At 45.8% G+C, this 19264-nt stretch overlaps 1 protein-coding gene across 2 annotated transcripts in view; it reads left to right on the top strand.

The window, feature by feature from the left end:
* The first annotated feature begins 15302 nt into the window (after window positions 1-15302).
* LRMDA (leucine rich melanocyte differentiation associated) overlaps window positions 15303-19264 on the top strand; it is a 1038849-nt gene continuing 1034887 nt past the window's right edge. The window contains exon 1 of one of the 2 annotated variants that reach the window (XM_078077548.1): window positions 15303-15760. In XM_078077548.1, the coding sequence (XP_077933674.1) occupies window positions 15425-15760 (336 nt within the window). In that variant the 5' untranslated portion in view covers window positions 15303-15424. The remainder of the gene's footprint in view (window positions 15761-19264) is intronic. The other variant, XM_078077549.1, reaches the window with a different exon arrangement.

The raw sequence follows: 19264 nt of genomic DNA, 5'->3' as shown, positions 1-19264 counted from the left end.
CTCCGAGGCCCTAATCCGAGCCAAAGCCACCTTTTCCAAGAAGAAAATGTTTTTTTTTTTTAATAAAAGAATTTAACAAACGCAAATAATAACAATCCAACATGTTTCGTGTTCTTTGCATTTGCATTGATTTTATTGATTTTCATTCTGCAAACCTCAGACTGTGCGCGCCCGGGAGGAGCTACTGTCAGATCCCAGTCACCGCGGGGAGTGGGTGGGGGATAACCCTCTGGAGCTGCAGCCGGGACCCAACCAGCTCACCACCTCCCAGGCACAACAGAGCCTGCGCAAGACGCGGGGACACAAATGATCCGGCTCTCAAGCTCTGGGGACTTCAGTCCCGCCCCCTCTGCTTCCCCAATGCAATACAGCGCTCCTGGGGTCCGCGTCCGCCCACCCGAACCCCACTGTGAATACAGTCGCTTTGGAAAAAAGCTGGGCACGTGCCGTCAGCCTCTCCCTTGCCCGTCCAGCCTGGGAGGCCCCCACACCTGCGTTCTCAGTAACCGAGTCTTTACCTGTGCGGTTCCCCGCGGCGCCTGCCGCCGCGCTGGTAACAGAGAAATGAAAAGGAGGACCGGGAAGTGGGAGGGACAGAGCACTGCCCAAGACAGCCAGATACGCAGACCCGGGTCCTCCTCCTCGGACCAGGCGTTGGGCCCTGACTGAACTCCCTCTAGGAGCGGAATCGCGAGGGGTAGAACCGGCCAGTGGAACCGGCATCACGAGGGAGCGGTGGGCCGGGCGGCACTTCCGCTGGGGGCGGGGCCGCGGGCTGCGGCGCCGGCCCCGCCCCTCCGCGGCGCCGGCCCGCCCCCAGCTCGTCAGGCTCCGCCCCCGCTGGCCGGGCAGCTTGATCTCAGGCCAGCGCCCTCGCGGGAGGGCAATGGCGGCTCCTCTTCCACACCTGGGCGTCCTGCCTTATGTCTTTTAAGTCACAGGAACACAAACACATGCACACTAACAATCTCGGCCCAAACTCGCACGTTAAGACTTTGTCAAACTTTGATCTCTTGGTAGTCCCGAGACCTGCCTGGCCCAGGGGCTCTCAAACATTTTCTGGAACCCGACCAGTCGTCCTCCTGAGACAGTAGGGAATGCATATCCGTGATCATGTTCTTTCAGGAAGTACAAGAACAAAGGTTAACACTTTCTGAGTGTTTGCTTTATGCCAGATACTATCTAAAACTGTGTATGAATTATATCGTCACTTTAAGTCTCTGAGGTGAGTACCATGAATGCCCTGTTTTATAGATAAAGAGATTGAGGTACGTAGAGAAGAGATGGGTCTTGTCTCACTCCCATTTCATCCATATCCTTATCCCTTCTTTTCTTTAGATCTTCAGCGTCTCCAATCTATCACTCTGGGGGAATCTTGCTGGGCTTTTACTCACCTATGGAGGGGAGTTCCCAATTAGATTTTAAGATCCTCGCTCCCCTCCGCAACTTTCCTTACCCTGGCGGCTGCCAGGAGAGATTTCAATTACTGAGCAGCTGAGGCCTTGCTGAACTGGACCTGCACAGAGGTGGCGAAAAGTATAAATGTGATGGGTTCAACTCAGCCCCCAGCAGCTCCCAGCCTGAGGGGGAAATGGGACCAGTGAGCATCCCCCCTTGTTTTCCTGTAGTCCCTGCCAAAACCAGAATGATCTTTAAAAAAAAAAAAAAAAATATATATATATATATATATATATATATATCACTCCATGTTTCTCTTCTGCTCAAAAGCCTGGGTTCTCATTGTTCTTAGGATCAAGTTGAGCCCATGGCTGGCAGGTCTCTGAGACTTGATTTGCTTCAGCTTGCCTTTCTGCCTTTGTGTGTCTCCTACTTCCCTTCAACCTGAGCTGCTGGAATCAATGGCTACCTTCTGGTTACTCAAATGTGCCCTGTTACTCCCTCCCTCAGGACTTTGCTAATGCCTTTCCTTCTATCTGGAAAGTCCTCTGTCCTTCTCTTCACCTGGCTTACTACTTTTTTTCATGTCTCAGCTTACACACCACTTCCCTGCACCCTCCCACTTGGTACTGAGTTAGGGCTCCTGTAACTCTCTCTCAGAGCACTTACCACACCGGGGATTTCCTGTTGAGAGGCTGTCCCCTTCACTGGATGGTAACTCTAAGGGGGCATGGACAGGGCCTATTTCTTCAAGGAATGAATGAAGAAAAGAGCATTTGTATGTACCATCAACTGTGCTAAATGGATGAATAATAACTTTTGGGGTTCGTTGCACTTTGCAGGGCCACCAGTAAGTATTCTCTATGGTCTCATATCCTAAGATGTTTTCAATTTAATAAGGGGGATAAAAAAGTTCTCGTGAAAATGTTATTTTGAACCTATATGTTGTAAATATCAACTAAGTGAATGCTCGAGGGGGTTGGAGAAGAGAAATATCTATGGTTTTCCAGCCATTTATTCAGATTTTCAAAGTGCAATATGTGCTAGCTGACACAGGTGAAAGGAAAACACTGCCCCCCCCCCAACCCATGACCACCCCTCCCACTATTCAGGCATGTATGTCCCAAGGCTGTAGCTAGGGCTCTTTTTTATCTTTCTCACTTCACATATTATAGCTATCACAGTTCAGTACCCTATTAGCTCTTGACTGAGCTGCTGCTACAAGAACCTTCTAATTGTTTGTTCTCAGCCTCTCTTGCCTCTAATCCATTATACATACTCTTGCTAGGTTCCTTTTCTTGATCACATCATTCCCTTGCCTCCATCTTCATGAAATCTTCAGTGGCTCTGCATCATCCACACGAAACTCTTGACTCTTCATAATCTGGTTCTAAACTACTTCTAAAAAGTTTTAAGGTGCGTTACAAAATTATGAACGAAACATGTTCACTTCAACCAGCAAAGTACTCAAAGATATATAAAGACAAACTTTATGATCTCACCCATCTCCTCCCCATTTCCCACCCAGTGTCCTGAGATATCCAGGATGTACAGCCGGGATGTAACTTCTATCCCTTTCTCCACGCTCACCATGCTCAGATAAACTATGCCCACATATATGGGACTATTATGTTATTGCTTGTTTATACAAACAATGAATATATTAGAGCTATCTGTTCCTCATTCTTTCTTGATAACAAATGGGTCTATAGGTATAGAGGTAATTTATTTATATTTAGCTGCATAGTATTCCTTAGAATGAAGATACCCACTTATTCAACCCATTCCCCTGTTGATGGTCATGAAGGTTGTTATCAGGGTTTTTTTTTTCACTAACAAAATTTCTTGAGTCTCTATCCTTGTGGTCAGTGATTTTATTTCCATAGGATAGATTACAAAAGTGCAGCTGCCTATACCCCAGCCAGATCTAATTTCTTTGTTCTCACCACATGCCCTGTATTGTCCCATTCCTTGTGTCACCTCTCCCTGGAAGTCCCTTGTCCCCCATGCTTGCATATCTAACTTCCAATCCTGCAATCCCCAAGTCTGATACCAGAATTTAGATTTGTGGCTCAATATCCACCTTCCTCCTTTTCCCTAAGCTTACCACTGTAGCAACGTGCCGGGCCCAGTGTCTACACCAATCATGACAGTCCTACTTTCATTTCTCCTAATTCTCAGAGCTAGGGATGGTCAAGTGACCCAGTTTTGCAAATGAGACACCAGTAGAAGTATGGAGGGGAAGCACTGGGAAACACTCTTGTTTTCCTGATCAAAGGAGGTGATGCAGATGTTTTGACACTTTCCCTTCCCCTCTTTCTCTTTTATTCCTTCTATGAACTTGGATATAATATCTACAGCTGTGGCAGCCACCTTGTGATCATGAGGAAAAGTCCAGGAGACTGGCAGAGAGACACTTAATCTTGACATCATTGGGACACTGAGCCATCTCCAGTAATGATCCACCCCCAAAATTTTTGTGATAGTAGAAAAATTAAATTCCTATTTGTTCATGTCAGTAACATTGAGGAGTTTTATATTTGCAGTCAAGCATATCTTTTACCTGTCCCCTTTGGCAAATCTTATTTCCACTGGTGTTATCATTATTGGGATACTACCAGAGGGGTCCAAAAAAGGTAGAGAAAGCTATTAAAGACTCGCCTTCAAACATTTTTGAAGGATAGTATTTTAGAATAGTCAAATAGCCAGTCATACCTTTAACCCTCAGTGTCACTGTAAACTATTGTATCGTGGGCATGTAATGCTTTTGTTTGTTTGTTTGTTTGTTTGTTTTGTTTTACCTTTTCTGCCTGCCTATCATCTGAATCTCCTTCCTCTTTGTTGTAATGCAGGGCCTGCTTCCAACCACAAAAGCTGAAGGGGCAACATCCTCCCTCTTCTACCATCAGCTCAGGCCTCAGCTTCCCCTCCCTTATCTCCATTTGAGTAGATCACAGTGCTATCAGCATGTGGTGAGCTCTGGGGTCCAACTGCTTGGTTCCAAAGAGCAGTACTGCCACATTTCCTAGATGTGTGACTTGGGGCAAGGTTCTTAACCCGTCTGAAGTCTCGGTTTCCTCCTGTGCAAAATGGATGTAATAATGGTACTTCTCTCTCAGGTCAATGGGTAAATTAAATGAGACAATGCATGTGCCTGGCACATAGAAAGTGCTCAAAGTGATGATGATGATGATTCCCTGTGTTCTTTTTTACCTCTGAACCCCTGGGGTGTTGTTGGTGCCACTCATCTGACAATTATTTACTAATTGATGATATCTTTCATTAGCTATTTAAATTCATATTTAAATTCATATTGTTTAACTTTGTGTGTGTGTGTTCAAGTTCCCAGTTAGATTTTAAGATCCTCCAGGCCTAACCAGATGCTTTCTTTATATTCCTAACTCAGACTAGCGGAGGGCTAAACTAAAGTAGGCATGAATGAACACTTATTAAAATGAGTAATAAAACATCCAATGCCTCTAAGGATGTATAGTCCTTTCCATGATTTCTTTTAATCCTCACAACAGTCCTAGAAGGCATGTAATGTTGTTCCCATTTTACAGATGAGGAAACTGAGGTTCTTAGAGAGGAAGTCATTTGCCCAAGTTCCAAAGGTCAGTGCTCTTTCCTGCCTCAAAATGGCCTCCTTCTGGTTTCAGAAATTCTGGCAATGCCTCCCTTTCATGCTCTCATGTCCAAACTCACCTTTTCTGTCAGCCCAGTTCAGCATCCCTGCCAGCTCTAACATTCTTTCCATGTGTCCATGGGGAGAGATATTGGAGAAATATCATTAAATGCATAAAACTGGTTATGAAAGAATAGGGACATGCACCACACCCACAGTTAATGCATGTCACCTAGAATGCAGGCTACAAGGATGTCTATGTAACCAACCACTGGCCACTTGAGGAATGAGATTGTGAGTGATTTTAACTTTCTTCTTGCTCACCTATAGTTTCTACGGCAAACATTTGTTGCCTTTATCAATAGGGAAAAGACAATACTTTTGTTTGTTTGCTTGTTTAATGGAGACAACGATGCAGTGCCTCCAGAACTGTCCTTGCTTCCTTGCTACTCCCAGTTCTCTTTTACTGAAAAATGCTCCCAATCAAAGCAACTTCTTTTTTCTCCTTCCTCCTCTGAGCCAGGTGGGCAGAGGCCCATCCCTGGCACTTATTAGTCACAGGTTTGAAATGCAGGGGAGGGTTGGGGAGGGAGAAATGATTGGTGTGGGGTGGGAATTTGGGGATTCTTTTATCCCCTGCATCTCAAAGGCTGACAGGCTCTTGAGGGGTGGAAATGACTGGTAATTAGTGAACCTTCTCTGCTGCACACACTAAAGACACACTTCACAGTCTCCGTGACCTCTGCAGCCCGGTGAGGCTTTGTTATGTAGATGCTCTTAATTGGGTGAGTCACTTACTGCAAACAGCTTCAGGAGAGAGCACTGTAGGCTGTTCAGGGAGGCTTCTTACCAGGGGTTCTAACCCAGGAATTTGGGGGCTTGAAAGCAATGGCCTCTAAGTAACTCCACTGCAACCTATAGAAGTGAGAAGTGATCCCATGGCTTGGAGTTAGCATGGTGGGCATTTAGGGGGAGTGTTAAGCTGTGGCCTTCATCTTCCTCCTCCCTCTCTCCACCTCTTCTTCAGTTTATAGATCACCTATTCTGGGCAAAGCTGAGAATATTCTGAGATGTGAACTGGGTTCTCTACATTCAAGGAGTTGTCCACCTATTTAGGACAGATATAAATGTACATAACAACACCATATTGCAGGAATCCTTGCCAGGCACTTGTACGAGTCTTTACAATGATATTTCAGACCCTGGAGCAGTCACTGAGGGCTGGAGCATTGGAGAAAGCTTGTCAACAAGGGCAAGCAAGAGTTGGAAGGGCTTATGGGGAGAGGGATACCCAGGATGAGACTTTATGAACAAAGGCATCACCAGATCACTGTCACACCCCAAAGTCATGGCTCCCAGCACACTGAACTTGGCTCAGATGTCAGATACCCTGAGTGAAGTGATAGAATGACTCAGCAGGTCTTCAAATGTGCTGCATTTACATTGTCACATGCTACTGTTGGTCCTAGAGTGTCCTATCTGCTGCTTCTTCTAAAGGAGGGCACAGTGCATGTGGACTTTTTAATGGCATCAGGTCCCCCTCCCTGCAATGTGGTATTTTGGTGAGTGGTACCATCTTGGCTCCTCCATCCTTGTCTCGCAAACAGACATCAAGTCCTGGCAATTGGGCTGCAATCTCTTTGTAGTCTCTCCCTTCAGGCCGTGAAGGCGGTCAGGTGTGCTTTCAGAGTATGTGAGGACATTTTCCTGACCCTACTCTCCTCTTCTGATGGATCTTCCTACAGTTGTCAGGCCTCTTGCCCTAAAATACGAATGTAACCACTTTACTCCCATTGTGCTTGAAGTGAAGCCTATGTAGGTCTTTATGGGCTTGTCCCGGCCTGCCTCTTTTGCTCTCTTCCTGTCTTCAATGTCACCAATGACTTCCCTGCTGTTAAATCCAATGGTTAATTCTTTGTCCTCAATTTACTTGAACTTGAATAACACTGGACAAATTGATCACTCTTTTTTCCTCTTATTCATTAATATTTTATTTATAACATTTTTCAAACTTATGAAAAAAATTAAAGAACAAGATAATGAATGCTCTTTCCCTTCACTTAGACTTATCAGCTCTTAACATCTTACCACTTTGGCATGCTCTCTCTTACACACACACATTATTTTTTTCTGAACCATTTGAAAGCTGTAGGCAACTTGATGTTTACCCCAATTTCTTCAGCTTGCATCTCCTAAGGAAAAGAACATTCTCTTATGAAACCACAATACAATTAGTGCACCTACGAAAAGTAATATTCATTTAATATCATCAGTAACATCATCTGGTGGTTCAAATGTAAACATTTCTGATTGTTCCTAAAATGTCTTTTAGCTGTTTTTCTTTTCCCTAGTTTCAGTGTCCAATGAAAGATCAAGCATTGCTCTTGGTTGTCATGTTTCTTCAGTCCATTTTTATCTACACATTCCTTCCTGTTTTTTTTTTTTTCTCCCCGTGACATTGACATTTTGGACAGTGTAGCTCAGCTGTCTTGAAGAATGTTTCACTTTCTAGATTTGTCTCTTTCCTCATGAGGAGATTCTGGTTAAACATTTTGGCAAGAATAGCATGTACATGGTGTGCACTTCCCATTGCATCACATCAGAGGCCCATATCATCAGGTTGTCTTACCCTTGGAGATGCTGTTTGGGCTCTTGGGTAGGGTTGTGATCACCAGATTGCTCCACTCTAAAGGTAGATTTTCCCCTTTGTAATTTATAGATAATCTGTGAATTTCCATGGGAATTTCTTGTTCACCCAATGCTTTCAGGATCCCCTGGTGGTCCTTGGCTGAATTGATCATTATGTTTTTTTTTTTTTTTAATCATCTTTTTTCTTGGCTTCCAGAGTCTAACTTGCTTTTGGTTCTTCCTTACCTCTGCAGCTGCTCATTCTCAGTCTCTGTTGTTCCTCCCCTTCTCCTTGACCTCTCTCTGTCAGTGCTTAGGACCCAATCTTCAGATCCTGTCTTGTGGCTTTAAGTGCCATCTAAAAACTGAGGACCCTCAAATTTCCAGCTCTAGTTTATATCTGCTTCCTTAAGTCTACATTCATATACGGACTGCCTCCTTGACCTTTCTGCTTGTATATCTCAAAGTCATCCCAAACTTCTTAGGTCCAAAAGTGATCCCCTGGTCCCCCCCTCCCCCACCCCCCATCCCCTAACTTGCTTATCCATTTCAGTACGACAACTTCATTTTTCTATTTGCTCAGGTCAAAGCCTTGGAGTTATTCTTGTCTCCTGTGTTTCTCATGCTCTCTATGTCCAATCCAACAGGAAATTCTGTTGATGTCAACTTCAGAATATATGTAGGCACTCTTCACTGTCTCCAGGAGTCCTACGATAGTCTGCTATCTGCTTTCCCCGTTTCTGCCCTTCCTTCTCCATGGTCCGTTCTCAATACAGCAGCCAGAGCAGTCTTTACAAAATATGGGTCTTTTGCTCAAAGCTCCCCATCTCATGTGGGAGTACAAGCCCAAGTCCTAGTCTTAGTCTATCAGGCCTTAGATGATCTGCTTCTCCTCCTTACACGTACCCTGCCTCCTGATTTCACTTGCATTATTCTCCCTCTTGTTCACTCCACTCTAGCCACTCTGACATCCTTGCTGTTTCCCAAACCTGCCAGGCACTCTCTTGCCTCAGGGCCTTTGCACTTGCTGTTCTGGCTGTCTTGAATGTTCATTTTCCCCCTAGATGTGCATCTGGCTCTCCCTTGCTTCCTGCAGGACTTGGCTTAAATATCACTTTTTTAGTGGGGCCTTCCCTGATCACTCCATCTACCCCCTGGGACTTCTTATCGCCTTTCTGTGCTCTATTGTTCTCCACAGCACTTATCACCACCTAACATATTTGGTATTTACTTGCTTATTATCTCTCCCCACACTGAAAGTAAGCACCACAAGAATAGAAACTTTCTTTTCTCTACTGCTCTGTCTCCAGAATTTAGATTAGTGTCAAGTATACAGCAGGCACTCAATAAATATTTTTTGAATAAATGAATCGAATGAATGAATTTCCAGTACCTTAGCATAAGCTATAAACCTTCTGGGTTCTAAGTACTGACAGTCTAAAATTTCTGCATTCTCTACTGGCCACTGGTAGCTAGTGCAATAGATGGGAGACCGGAGTGTGTCCCAGATTGGGGTTCAGAGTTCAGACTGTAGCAATGAGATGGAACTCATGAATCCAACATTGGCCTGTGTTTTGTGTGTCTATACACTTGTACATATATTGATGTGCTTTTGTGAGTCTGTGAATCTGTGCCAGGTCATGTACAAAGGTCAGTGATCCTTCCCGGTTTTCTTCTCCAAGAAAACCATAGATGCTTTATCAGGCTGAAGAACCTCTGTGTGCCCGTGAATGCCTCTGCTTGAAGCTGCAGCGTCTCAAGGCTCCAGCCCACCTGTGCTCTGGAGCTGAGCAGCAGTCCAAAGCCTGGTGTGGCTATACCAGGGATACTCATCTTTCTGGCTGGAGTGACACTGTGCCCTGAGAAGCACTTGAGCTCAAGTTCACCATTCAAGCATGAGCAAAGGGGCAACACAACAACATGAGACTCAGACAACACTCAGAGCTTTTGCTTTTGCTGTTGTATCTGCTCGGAAGATCCTTCTCCCAAGTCTTCTCATGGTTGGCACCAGGTTATTATTCAGATTTCAGCCCAAATGTTGCTCCTCTTAGAGAAGCCTTTCCAGAACACTCCGTAGCTGTCTGAGGCTGTGCAGTTTGTGTATCAGAAAGCATTGTGAGAGGGGCTAAAGTCTGGCTCATGCTCTGCTCATCAAGGATTTCGCAGGTGAAATGCTCTGAACAGCTAGCAGAGACCTTGACATTGTATCCAAATTAGCACCCCCCCACCTCACATTGTCTGCTTTTATCTTCATAGCGTGTGTCAGTGCTACCCAAAATTATGCATTTAATGTACTTGAAATTATTTATTTACTTGTTACCTGTGTCCTCCCACCAGAATATAAGCCCCAGGGGAATAAGGATTGTAACTGTCTTGTTCCTTATTGTCTGTGCCTGCCACCTAGTAGTGTCCAGAACTATTTATTAACGAGCACATTCTCCCTCCTTATTTTGGGGAGATGTACATACTTATTTGTGTTTTTATCTTACTAGTATATTGCTCCTTAGATCATTTAGTTTTCATGTAAGGAAACTGAGGACCTCAGGAGTGAAAGGATTCAGCCACGGGCACCTGGCTAATAATAGCAAAGCTAGATCTTGAACCCAGGACTCGTAGGCCAGGGCACTGACTACTACAAGACGTGCCTAGAACTTCATCTGACCCTCAGCTTTCTGGTACTGGTGGTAAAGGTGCAGCTGATACTTGCCTTGCCCCTGGCTCAGAGCTGCAGAGAGAGCTGGGCCTCCTTTTGGAGAAGTGGGAAGAGACTCTGAATTAATGTTGGTAAATCATGCCAGAACCCTCTTGTGTGCATTATTATTATTGCCCCCCATATATTCTAAAATAATCCCTGTAAATAATTATAAAAATAAATCTCAGTGACAAATTTTGTATTTTATTTTATTTCCAGGAACACATTTATTCATCATAATCTCTTCAGGGGTAGGACAAATTGGAGCACTGGGTAGGGAATACAATTTGCAAATAGGCAATATAAGTAGAGAGAAAATTAATATGTATTTCTCAGCACTCTAAAAGGAGAGGAAGAACATTAATAGCCATTTCCTTGAAGATATAACTTTGAAAATGTTATTTCTGATCCATCAGTGTGGGGCTCCATACGAGGAAAATGGTTACAACGTGACAAGAAGTGATTAGATGTGAAATGGCATCTTTCTGGCGCTCTTCCCCAGTCTCTTCACCCTCTTCTTACTGGGATGTAGGATGAATCCCGTTTTATTTTCTTCAGAAGATTAGAGTTCTGGCCTGGGGTCAGCTGCTCATTGGCTGGGTGGCCTTGGGCAAGTCGTTCCATGCCTTAGGCCTCAGTTTCCTCAATCAGTAGTTGGAGTAAATGATTTCTAAAGCAGTAAGTCTGGATGGTCACAGTCAAAATTACCTGGGGGTACTTGAGAAAATATATATGCTAGGGCTGCATCTGTGGAATCAGAATCTCATTTGCTGAGTCCTGTACATTTTAATCGGAGGCGGGTTGTTCCTCAACCTCTAAATGGCAGAACCTCTCCAAAACATGTTGGGATTCTGGAAAAGTACCTGGGGCTTAGATACTGCTTCCCTCTCCCCCAGTGGACAGTATAAAGTTGAACAGGTTCTTCTGGTCAGTGTTCTCTTTCCTTCTCAAAAGTCCACTATGAGCCCCTGTCCTCAAGTCAGAGATAACCTCCCTTCTGGGCCCAGCTAAGGACTTGGGGCATCCAGCTAGTTCCAGGTCAATGGGGGAATAAGATTTGTTTTTCATTGCTGTTTTCAGGATTTGTGAAAATAATGCTAAGAGATTAGCAGGTAGCAGTTCCAGTTATAAATTCTCTTTTCCTGATCCTTCCATCCAATCTCCTCCATTAGCTTCTAATTACAAAGGCAGGGTATGCATGTTGCAAAATCACAGAAGATAATGCAGTGAAAAGCAGAGGCCTTTCTCCCACTCACCTTTGGCAAACCTACTCCCTTCCCCACTCCCAGCTAATGTTTGCATTTTAATAGAGACAACAACCACAGTATCTTTTAAGATACCAAGAGAAGGAAACTCAGAGGCACGGAGAATTAATGGTAATGATAATTATAATAGTATACAGTAATAATAAACCAACATTTATGCAATGAATAATCATGCCAAACAGTATGATTGCATTTAATATATATATTTTAAAATGTAACTTGTTCTGGTTGGGAGATCAGGGAGGTGTTTTGGAGCCTAGATCATCCTTAATCCTTCACATACGTGCAAATATTGCAGAGAGGGCCCTGGAAACCTTTCCTCTTCCCTAAACTCCCTCCTTTAGACTGAAAGGAGGCTGCTTCAGCAACAAAGAGCATTTTGTATGCAGACAACCAGATTTTTTGTTTTAATTGAAATCTGAATGTGGTGAGTCTGAACTAGGGGCTGGGGCATGATTAATTACAGCAATCATCTTAACCTACCCGGGGGTTGGGCCTGAAAGAAATGAGGCCAGGCTGAATAGAAATTCGACTAAGGATAGGTAGGAATGCTAATAAAACTTTGTTAACTGGCCCTGTCCTCTCAGTTGATGATGCACAGAGTTGGAGGATTTTAAGGAATCAGTTCCTGTTTCACTGGTTCTGGTCGACCCCAGAATCAACTCCCTTGATTGCAAATAAACAGGATTTTCCTTTTTGTCCGCAGGAATGCGATGGAGGAAGAACTCTAGGGGAAAGGGCCTTTTCTGCCAAAGAATAATAATAACAAAGATGACAGTAGGAATAAAATATTGCCCTCTTCATCAAGGGTGATAAGGAAATGTCTAGTGGTAAGTGTTGAACCTTCTCACTCCCCATTTGCAAGTGTTAGAGCTCCAGAATTCATAGGCTCAGGATTAGCTGTCCAGGTCTGATTTGAACTTTCTGTTCTGTAGTACTCAGGAGTATACTATACAAATGGGGCTACCTGTCACAGCTTTGGGCACAGGAAATAGGATCACAATCACAGGGCTTCTTGTTGACATAGTAATGCAAATGTCTGAGCACAACTCTTTCCTGAAGTGTATGTCTTAGTTATGTATACCCGGAGTGCCTAGCACAGTGCCTAGTCCTCAGAAGTTGGGGCAGAAGAGCTGTGGGATAAAATGGGGTAAGGCAGGGTCCCCTGCAGCTCACTCTCAATTGCCTACTAGAATGGCGGGAGGGAACTGAAGAAGAATCTGGATGACTGCATGAGCCCTTTCTTCCCCTCCGTGCTTCTGGGGCTGAGGCAGAAAGAGCTGTGTTCAAGATGAAGCCCCAACAAGATTTGTATCCTCTGTTCACTCTTGTCAACTCCCTGTGTTCCGAAGGAATCATTTGTTCACCTCCTGGTCCAGCCTCATCTCAGTGTTCCTTTGCTCTCTCCCTTCCAAAGGGAGGGCGGTATGACCTGAAGAACTTTACCTTTGCTATTTAAATTTAATTGTCCTTTTTGCTCAAGAAAAGTGATGAGGAGGTAGAAGGATGTCCTCCACCCCCCTTCCGATTTTCCTTGGTCCAGAGATACAGATTCTTCTTCTCCTTTCCCCTCCTTCCCTTCTCTTCTCCCTCCTTCTTGTTCTTCTCTTCTGAAGATAACTTCCAAAGCTGAAGGGAATAAGGAGAGGTGAATCCAGTCTGGTTTTAGAGGAGCCCTCCCCCACTAAATTCAACAAATTTCTACTCTGCTCAAGAACTTTCAGTAGCTCCGTATTGTTATCAGCTCCCATTTCAAACACTAAAGCCCATGTCAATCTGAGCTATCCTTATTTTTTGTGATTTCCCCAATTCTCTGTCCCTTGCAGTCAACTAGCCTCCTGGATGTGTTCACCTAGTGGAGACAAGATTGGTTGGGGGGCAAAACAGCTGAAAGCCGGGTAGGGGAGGGGAGGAGTGGGAGAGGAGGTGGGAGAGGTAGCGGATGATGGGATTCTAAAAGATCTTGAGGGATGTACTGGAGATTTTGGACTGTGTTATTAGTTGATTGGGAGCATCGAAATATTTCAGGTAGGGTCAAATCAGGCTTTTAGAATGATTACCCTAGAGCTGTGTAGAGGAAGGAAAAATTGTGAGGGAGGCCTGGAAAGGTAGAAAAGATCCCTGCCTACTTTGGCATCATTGGCAGATAGTGTCCACAGAACAGTCTATGCTCAGAAGACATAGCTGTGTATGGATGCAGGGCCATGGATGAGATGACCTCAAGCACCCTCCTGCTGGGGTGGGAGTGTATACATTCCAATTTCATCTGTGAGTAGGTTTAAGCCTGTTTCCTCATGTCCTCTCCTCCCAGTCAGAGCCCTTCTAGGAAGACCAAGGTGAAAGGTGGAGAGGGCAGTGTATCATGACTGTCAGGGCCTGGGCCCACTTCCTCCTTTTTGGGTAGGAAAGGCAAACAAAAGTGGACAATGGACCAGAGAGGCTGCATCCAGCAGAGAAAGAGAGAGGAGCATGAGGAGCTGCTCTGTGGGGCAGTAGGCCTTAGAAGATTCCCTTTGATCCCCCTTATCTCTGGAGGGCAAGCCTTCTTTTTTGGCCTGTAGGACCTTTTGTTGCAGCATTTCCTGAAACCCCCCAAAGTAAACACAGCCAAGTCTCTGTTCTTACAGCTCCACTCTGCTATGTCCGCTCCTCCCAGCAGAGAGAGGGGCAGTCGGGTCAGCCCTCAGAGGTCAACACTGCTCATCCGAATGCTGACAAGGAGGGCCCGCATTACAATGTGTTGGCACCAGGCCTGAGAGACAATGATGAGAGCCACAATATGCTTAACCACGATCATAATTATCATCAGCTGCACAAACAGGGGTTTCTAAGGGCTGTTTAGACACAGGGAACAATGAAAACAAAAGCCCTGGGAACACCCCCTCAGCAGAGGTGGGAGCTACCATTATCAGTAGGTCTCCTGAGTTGAGGTAACTGTAGTGCACTGTGTGGGACCTGGAGTCTGGCACTCAAGGATCCCTTCTCTGAATGGTAGCTTCTTTACTCACTGGTACGGAGGGAGCAAGGGAGAGAGGTCAGTTAAGGCCCGGCTGGCTCTTAGTTGCAAGAGAGGACTGGTGATAATGTGACAATGAAGTGGTATGTGGTAATAGTTTCCTGCATCCTGGGGATGGAGGCATGAAGGCAAAAATTCACAGGGAGAAAATTTGGTTCCTTTCAGTTGAGGACAGGCATGAGCTGCCCACCCAGCCAGATGGAGGAGGCCTGATGGAGGAGGCAGTAAAGGCCACCTTTCCCTTCCAGCTGAGGGGAAGGGGTGTGTGTGTGTGGGGGGGTGGTGACTGGGGGTGGGATTTGACCGCATGGATGACTTTGAGCTTCACAAATAAGAGGGAGAGAATAAGAGAAACCTGAAATTTGGGGACATCATTGATTCTTCTTCTCGAGGGTTTATTACTGTCAGCTGGGGGTGTTTTAGCTGAGCCGGCATTTTATTTATAGGGAAATTCAATTCCCTCTTCCTCCCACTACAAATGGAAACTCCGCCCCACCAGGTATCCTTTCAACCACTCCATTTTCCCCTCAAAGTTGGGGAGGGGAGTTCAGGCCAAGGCCCCTCCTCCCTGCAGTTGAGGACAGTTATGAAATCTGGATTGTGAAATATAGGAAAGGCCCGCCCTCCATGTCCCCCGCTAAATAACGACTCAGATGGGCCCCCCTCATGCGAAGCCCTGCTCCCCCTTGCCCGCCCCCGACAAACGCAGTAGAGTTCTGGGCGTGGAGTTTTGTGGGGGATGCTATTCCTGGTCCCCTGGAGCCTCAGGGGGCGATGAGATCCTGGGGCGCCCGGGGGCCATGGCGGAAGTCAAGGGGTCAGGCCATTCCGGGGCGCTGGGGGCCACCTGTGGCGGCGCGTGGCGGGGGGCGTGCCTAGGCTCACCGGCTCGAGGGCCGGCCGAGAGCAAGCGGCGGCCGCAGCTGAGCCCAAGTCCCAGCACCCGGCCCGCGCCTCTGGCTTCCGCCGGGTCAGCTGACTACTTAAGTGCGGAACTGCGCGCCCCGCCGTGCTGCCCGCAGCCGCCGCGCTCTGCGCTCAGTGCTCGGCTCTCGGTGCTCCGCGCCTGCACTCGGTGCTCCGCGCCGCGCGTCCGCCCAGTCGTCATGGCTGGGCTCGTGGTCAGTGGAACTCAAGTAAGTCCGCCAGGACACCCCGCCCTCGCTTGGGGCAATCGGTGTGGGGAGGGAGTGCTGGGGCAAGGGGCCATCCCGAGGTTAGAAAGGGCTCCTCGCCCTACCTAAGGGGGACTGCGTCTCCAGCTGGAGACACTTTCAGGTGTCCAGGCCCGCCCTAGCTTGGTGAGGATAGGTCCCTTTGGGGCCTGGCACCGCCCCGCTCCCCCCCCCCCCCCCCCGGCCGGCTGTGGGAGAAGAGGGGAAGGCCCCCTAGGTCGACCAGGTCCCCTCCACCTCCTCTGTCCCTAGTGCTCACTGCTAAGGCCAGCAGCGCCAATTTCTCCATCAGGCAGAGTGGACCATGTCCACAGCTGATGGTACTTTTTGGGACTCATAAAATGTGTAATTTCATAGTCAGAAGAAAAATAACTTTGGTCAAAGAAAACATTTTAATATATTCGTCTTTATACTGATGAAGTTGTAAAATATAAACATTAGGGATGTGTGTGTGGTTTATTTATTTTTTAAGGACCCCAGGATGGCAAAAGTGCCTAGGTCCCACTAAAGACCATGAAAATCATAATGCATTCCTGCAGGCTCTAGGTTTGGGGGCCACACTGCAGACTGCCTCTGGAACCTAAACCTAGGCCCCTTATTCAAGACAGGTAGAAGGCTAAAGTCCCCCCAGTTTTATTTCGGCATCTGATTTCTCTTTTTAGTTTATTATATAGTTGACATGCGATGTTATATTAGTTTCAGGTGTACAACGTAGTGATTCGACAGTTCTATACATTATACTTGGCTCACCACAAGGGTAGTTAGCATCTGTCACCATACAACGTTATTACAGTATTACTGACCATATTCCCAATGCTGTGCTCCTCATCCCTAGGACTTATTTTATAACCGTTTGTACCTCTTAGTCCCCTTCACCTATTTTGCTTATCCTCCCACTCTCCTTCCCTGTGGCAACCACCAGTTTGTTCTCTTGTATTTGAGTCTGTTTTTGTTTTTTGTTCATTTTTTAGATTCCACATGTAAGTGAAATCGTACAGTATTTGTCTTTCTCTGACTTGTTACACCTAGCATGATACCCTCTAGGTCCCTCCATGTTGTCGCAAATGGCAAAAGCTCATTCGGCACATGACTTCTTAAACTGGTGTCTGAGGAATGGCAACATTCCAGTTTCAACTCTGGGTGACAGACACCTAGCCTCACTTGCTTTCAGCGCTGTAGTGGAGCCTCAGGTGTTCTCAGTCATTGCTGGAGGGATGCTGGGCCCAGGTGCCTTTTACCTTCTGGAAAAGCCAGGTCTCTCTTTTTAACCTCTAATTAAGCCAGCCCTCCTCCCGCCTTTCCTTGCATGCCCTGGAGAAATAGTTCTGAGGTTTTGAAGCTCACCCCTTGGATTGCCTAAGGCAGGTAGTGTCAGGCACAGTTAGATTTTTGAGATTACTCTGGGCAAATGTTTCCACCTTCTCTGAGTTCAGAAGTGAGGCCAGGGAGGTACCAGCCTGTGGGAAAGGTTAAAAATGATGGGTCTTATTTAGACGGCAGGGAAAGGGGCCTTTGGGAGTTAACATGCCTGCCTAGAGGAAGTGGAGGAGGGGGCCTCTGCCAAGAATGTCCCCTTCCCCCAAGACCCTAGGTCTCTGCATTTCAGACCCAGCATTCTTTGGGTATAGCTTCTTCCAACTTCATGGAACACTTAACAGTAGGGCTAAGAACTTTCCTGTGCCTCCTTTCCCCCTGTTTCCCTAACTTGATTATTTTCCTGCACCCCCTGCTTTTAGCCGACTCCAAAGGGCTCAAAGGCAATCATTAACCTGTTGGTGAGGCATTTTGAGCATTAGGGGACTGTTTTAAGCAGATGGAACTGCTGGGGGAGGAGCTGAGAAGACAGGCTGAGAAAATGCTCCTGGGGTGTTAGTCTCCCAGGTCCTGAACCTCCTAGGCCAGTGGATCTGAGTGGCAGCCCTGGGGTTTAGGGTATTTTTTTTTTTTTTTTTAAAGTATTCTGCCCCTTTTAGTTTCTAATGACAGCCATAAGAAGAAGTAGTTCTTGGAATGTGTGTCACATGGTACTTCTCAAATTTTGGTAGAGCCTTCTTAAAGAGGGAAAAAAAAAAGCGCCTTCCGATGAGCCCATAGTATTGATACTGTTTTTATTGCAATGTTGCTTAAATGTACAAACATAAACCAGATATAACTTTTTCGAAGTTCATGGAGACCTATCCCCCAAATAAAGAGATGGCTTAAGTGCACAGAAAACAACAACAACAACAACAACAACAAAAACAAAAGACCATACCACCACTAAAACAATTGAATGAGATGGATGATGTTGAAATTAGGTCACTGCTTTCAACACCACCTTGTACTGACTGCTATTGCCCTGGGTTTTAGGAGTTCCACTGGCCTATATCAGCCCTCCCTCCACTCTCCTCTGTAAAATCTTTTTATTCAACATGAATCTGACTTCATTTGGCCTTCTCTTGGCTTGAATGCATCATTTATATCAGCATTAAGTCATCAATCTTCTTTTTCCACTAGTTGATGACCAAGTAGTGGCATCGATTAAATTGTAGATATGAATGCAGACTTGGAATTCGGGCACTGAAATCTTGTGCCAAGAGACATGGGAATAACCAATCCCTTTCTTAGGGATATTGGTCTGATTCAAATATTTACCGAGTGGCCCCTAGATGCTGAGGACAGGGCTGTGTACTCTAAATATGTTATCTTCTCATTGCTATAAGCTGAGGATCTATGACTCACTGGGCTATTTCATGAAGACTGACTAGGTAACAGCCAGGTGGTAGGCTTTAATAAATGTTAGTTCCCTTATTCGTCATACCTTTTGGATGCGGTTAGTGTTAGACTAGTTTACAGAAGAGGAGACAAACTGAGATTGTGACCCATCCAGGATAACACAGCTAGTAAGTAGCAGCACAGGGACTGTTTCTATTCTGACAGAGCTTTCAGTACTGCAAATTTAAAATCAAGGATCTTCCATCCCCCCCTGGTTGGGGTCAGGCATCAGAAAATAATCGTCTCTATACACAGTCTACTAACAAATCTTCTATTCTCAGAAATGTCCAGAGGGCCTCACTGGCCCAACTGCAAAGAGAAATCTGTAGTCTTCTGATCAGGTTGGTAATTCCCAGTGGCCTCTGCTCAGAGGGGCTGGGTGTGTGTATGTGTGGGAATTTTGCACAGACCTTCTTGTTTTCCTCTCTGGTATCCCTCTTTGGGGTGGGGGAGGATCTTCATATGTTTTCACTTCCCTGGTAATAGTGTCCCTTTCTGTTACCGTTCCACATAGGGTAGAAGTCTTGGGATACTGGTGCTATAAGGTAGGCAAATGAAAAGCACAAAACTTGGCTCTTCAGTCTAAAAGTAATTGACTAAACGCAATGACTCTTGTTCTGGATGTGCTTTTGCTTCTGTGGCATTTAGGGTCTGTTCATCTCCATTCCCCTTATTTGCTCATGTAGCAAACTGTTTTTGGTCTGGCTTGTT

The sequence above is a fragment of the Halichoerus grypus genome, chromosome 7, assembly GCF_964656455.1.
Source record: "Halichoerus grypus chromosome 7, mHalGry1.hap1.1, whole genome shotgun sequence".
NCBI lineage: Eukaryota > Metazoa > Chordata > Mammalia > Carnivora > Phocidae > Halichoerus > Halichoerus grypus.
The sequence above is the reverse complement of the archived record's forward strand: the minus strand, read 5'-3'. Positions and strand labels throughout refer to the sequence as shown.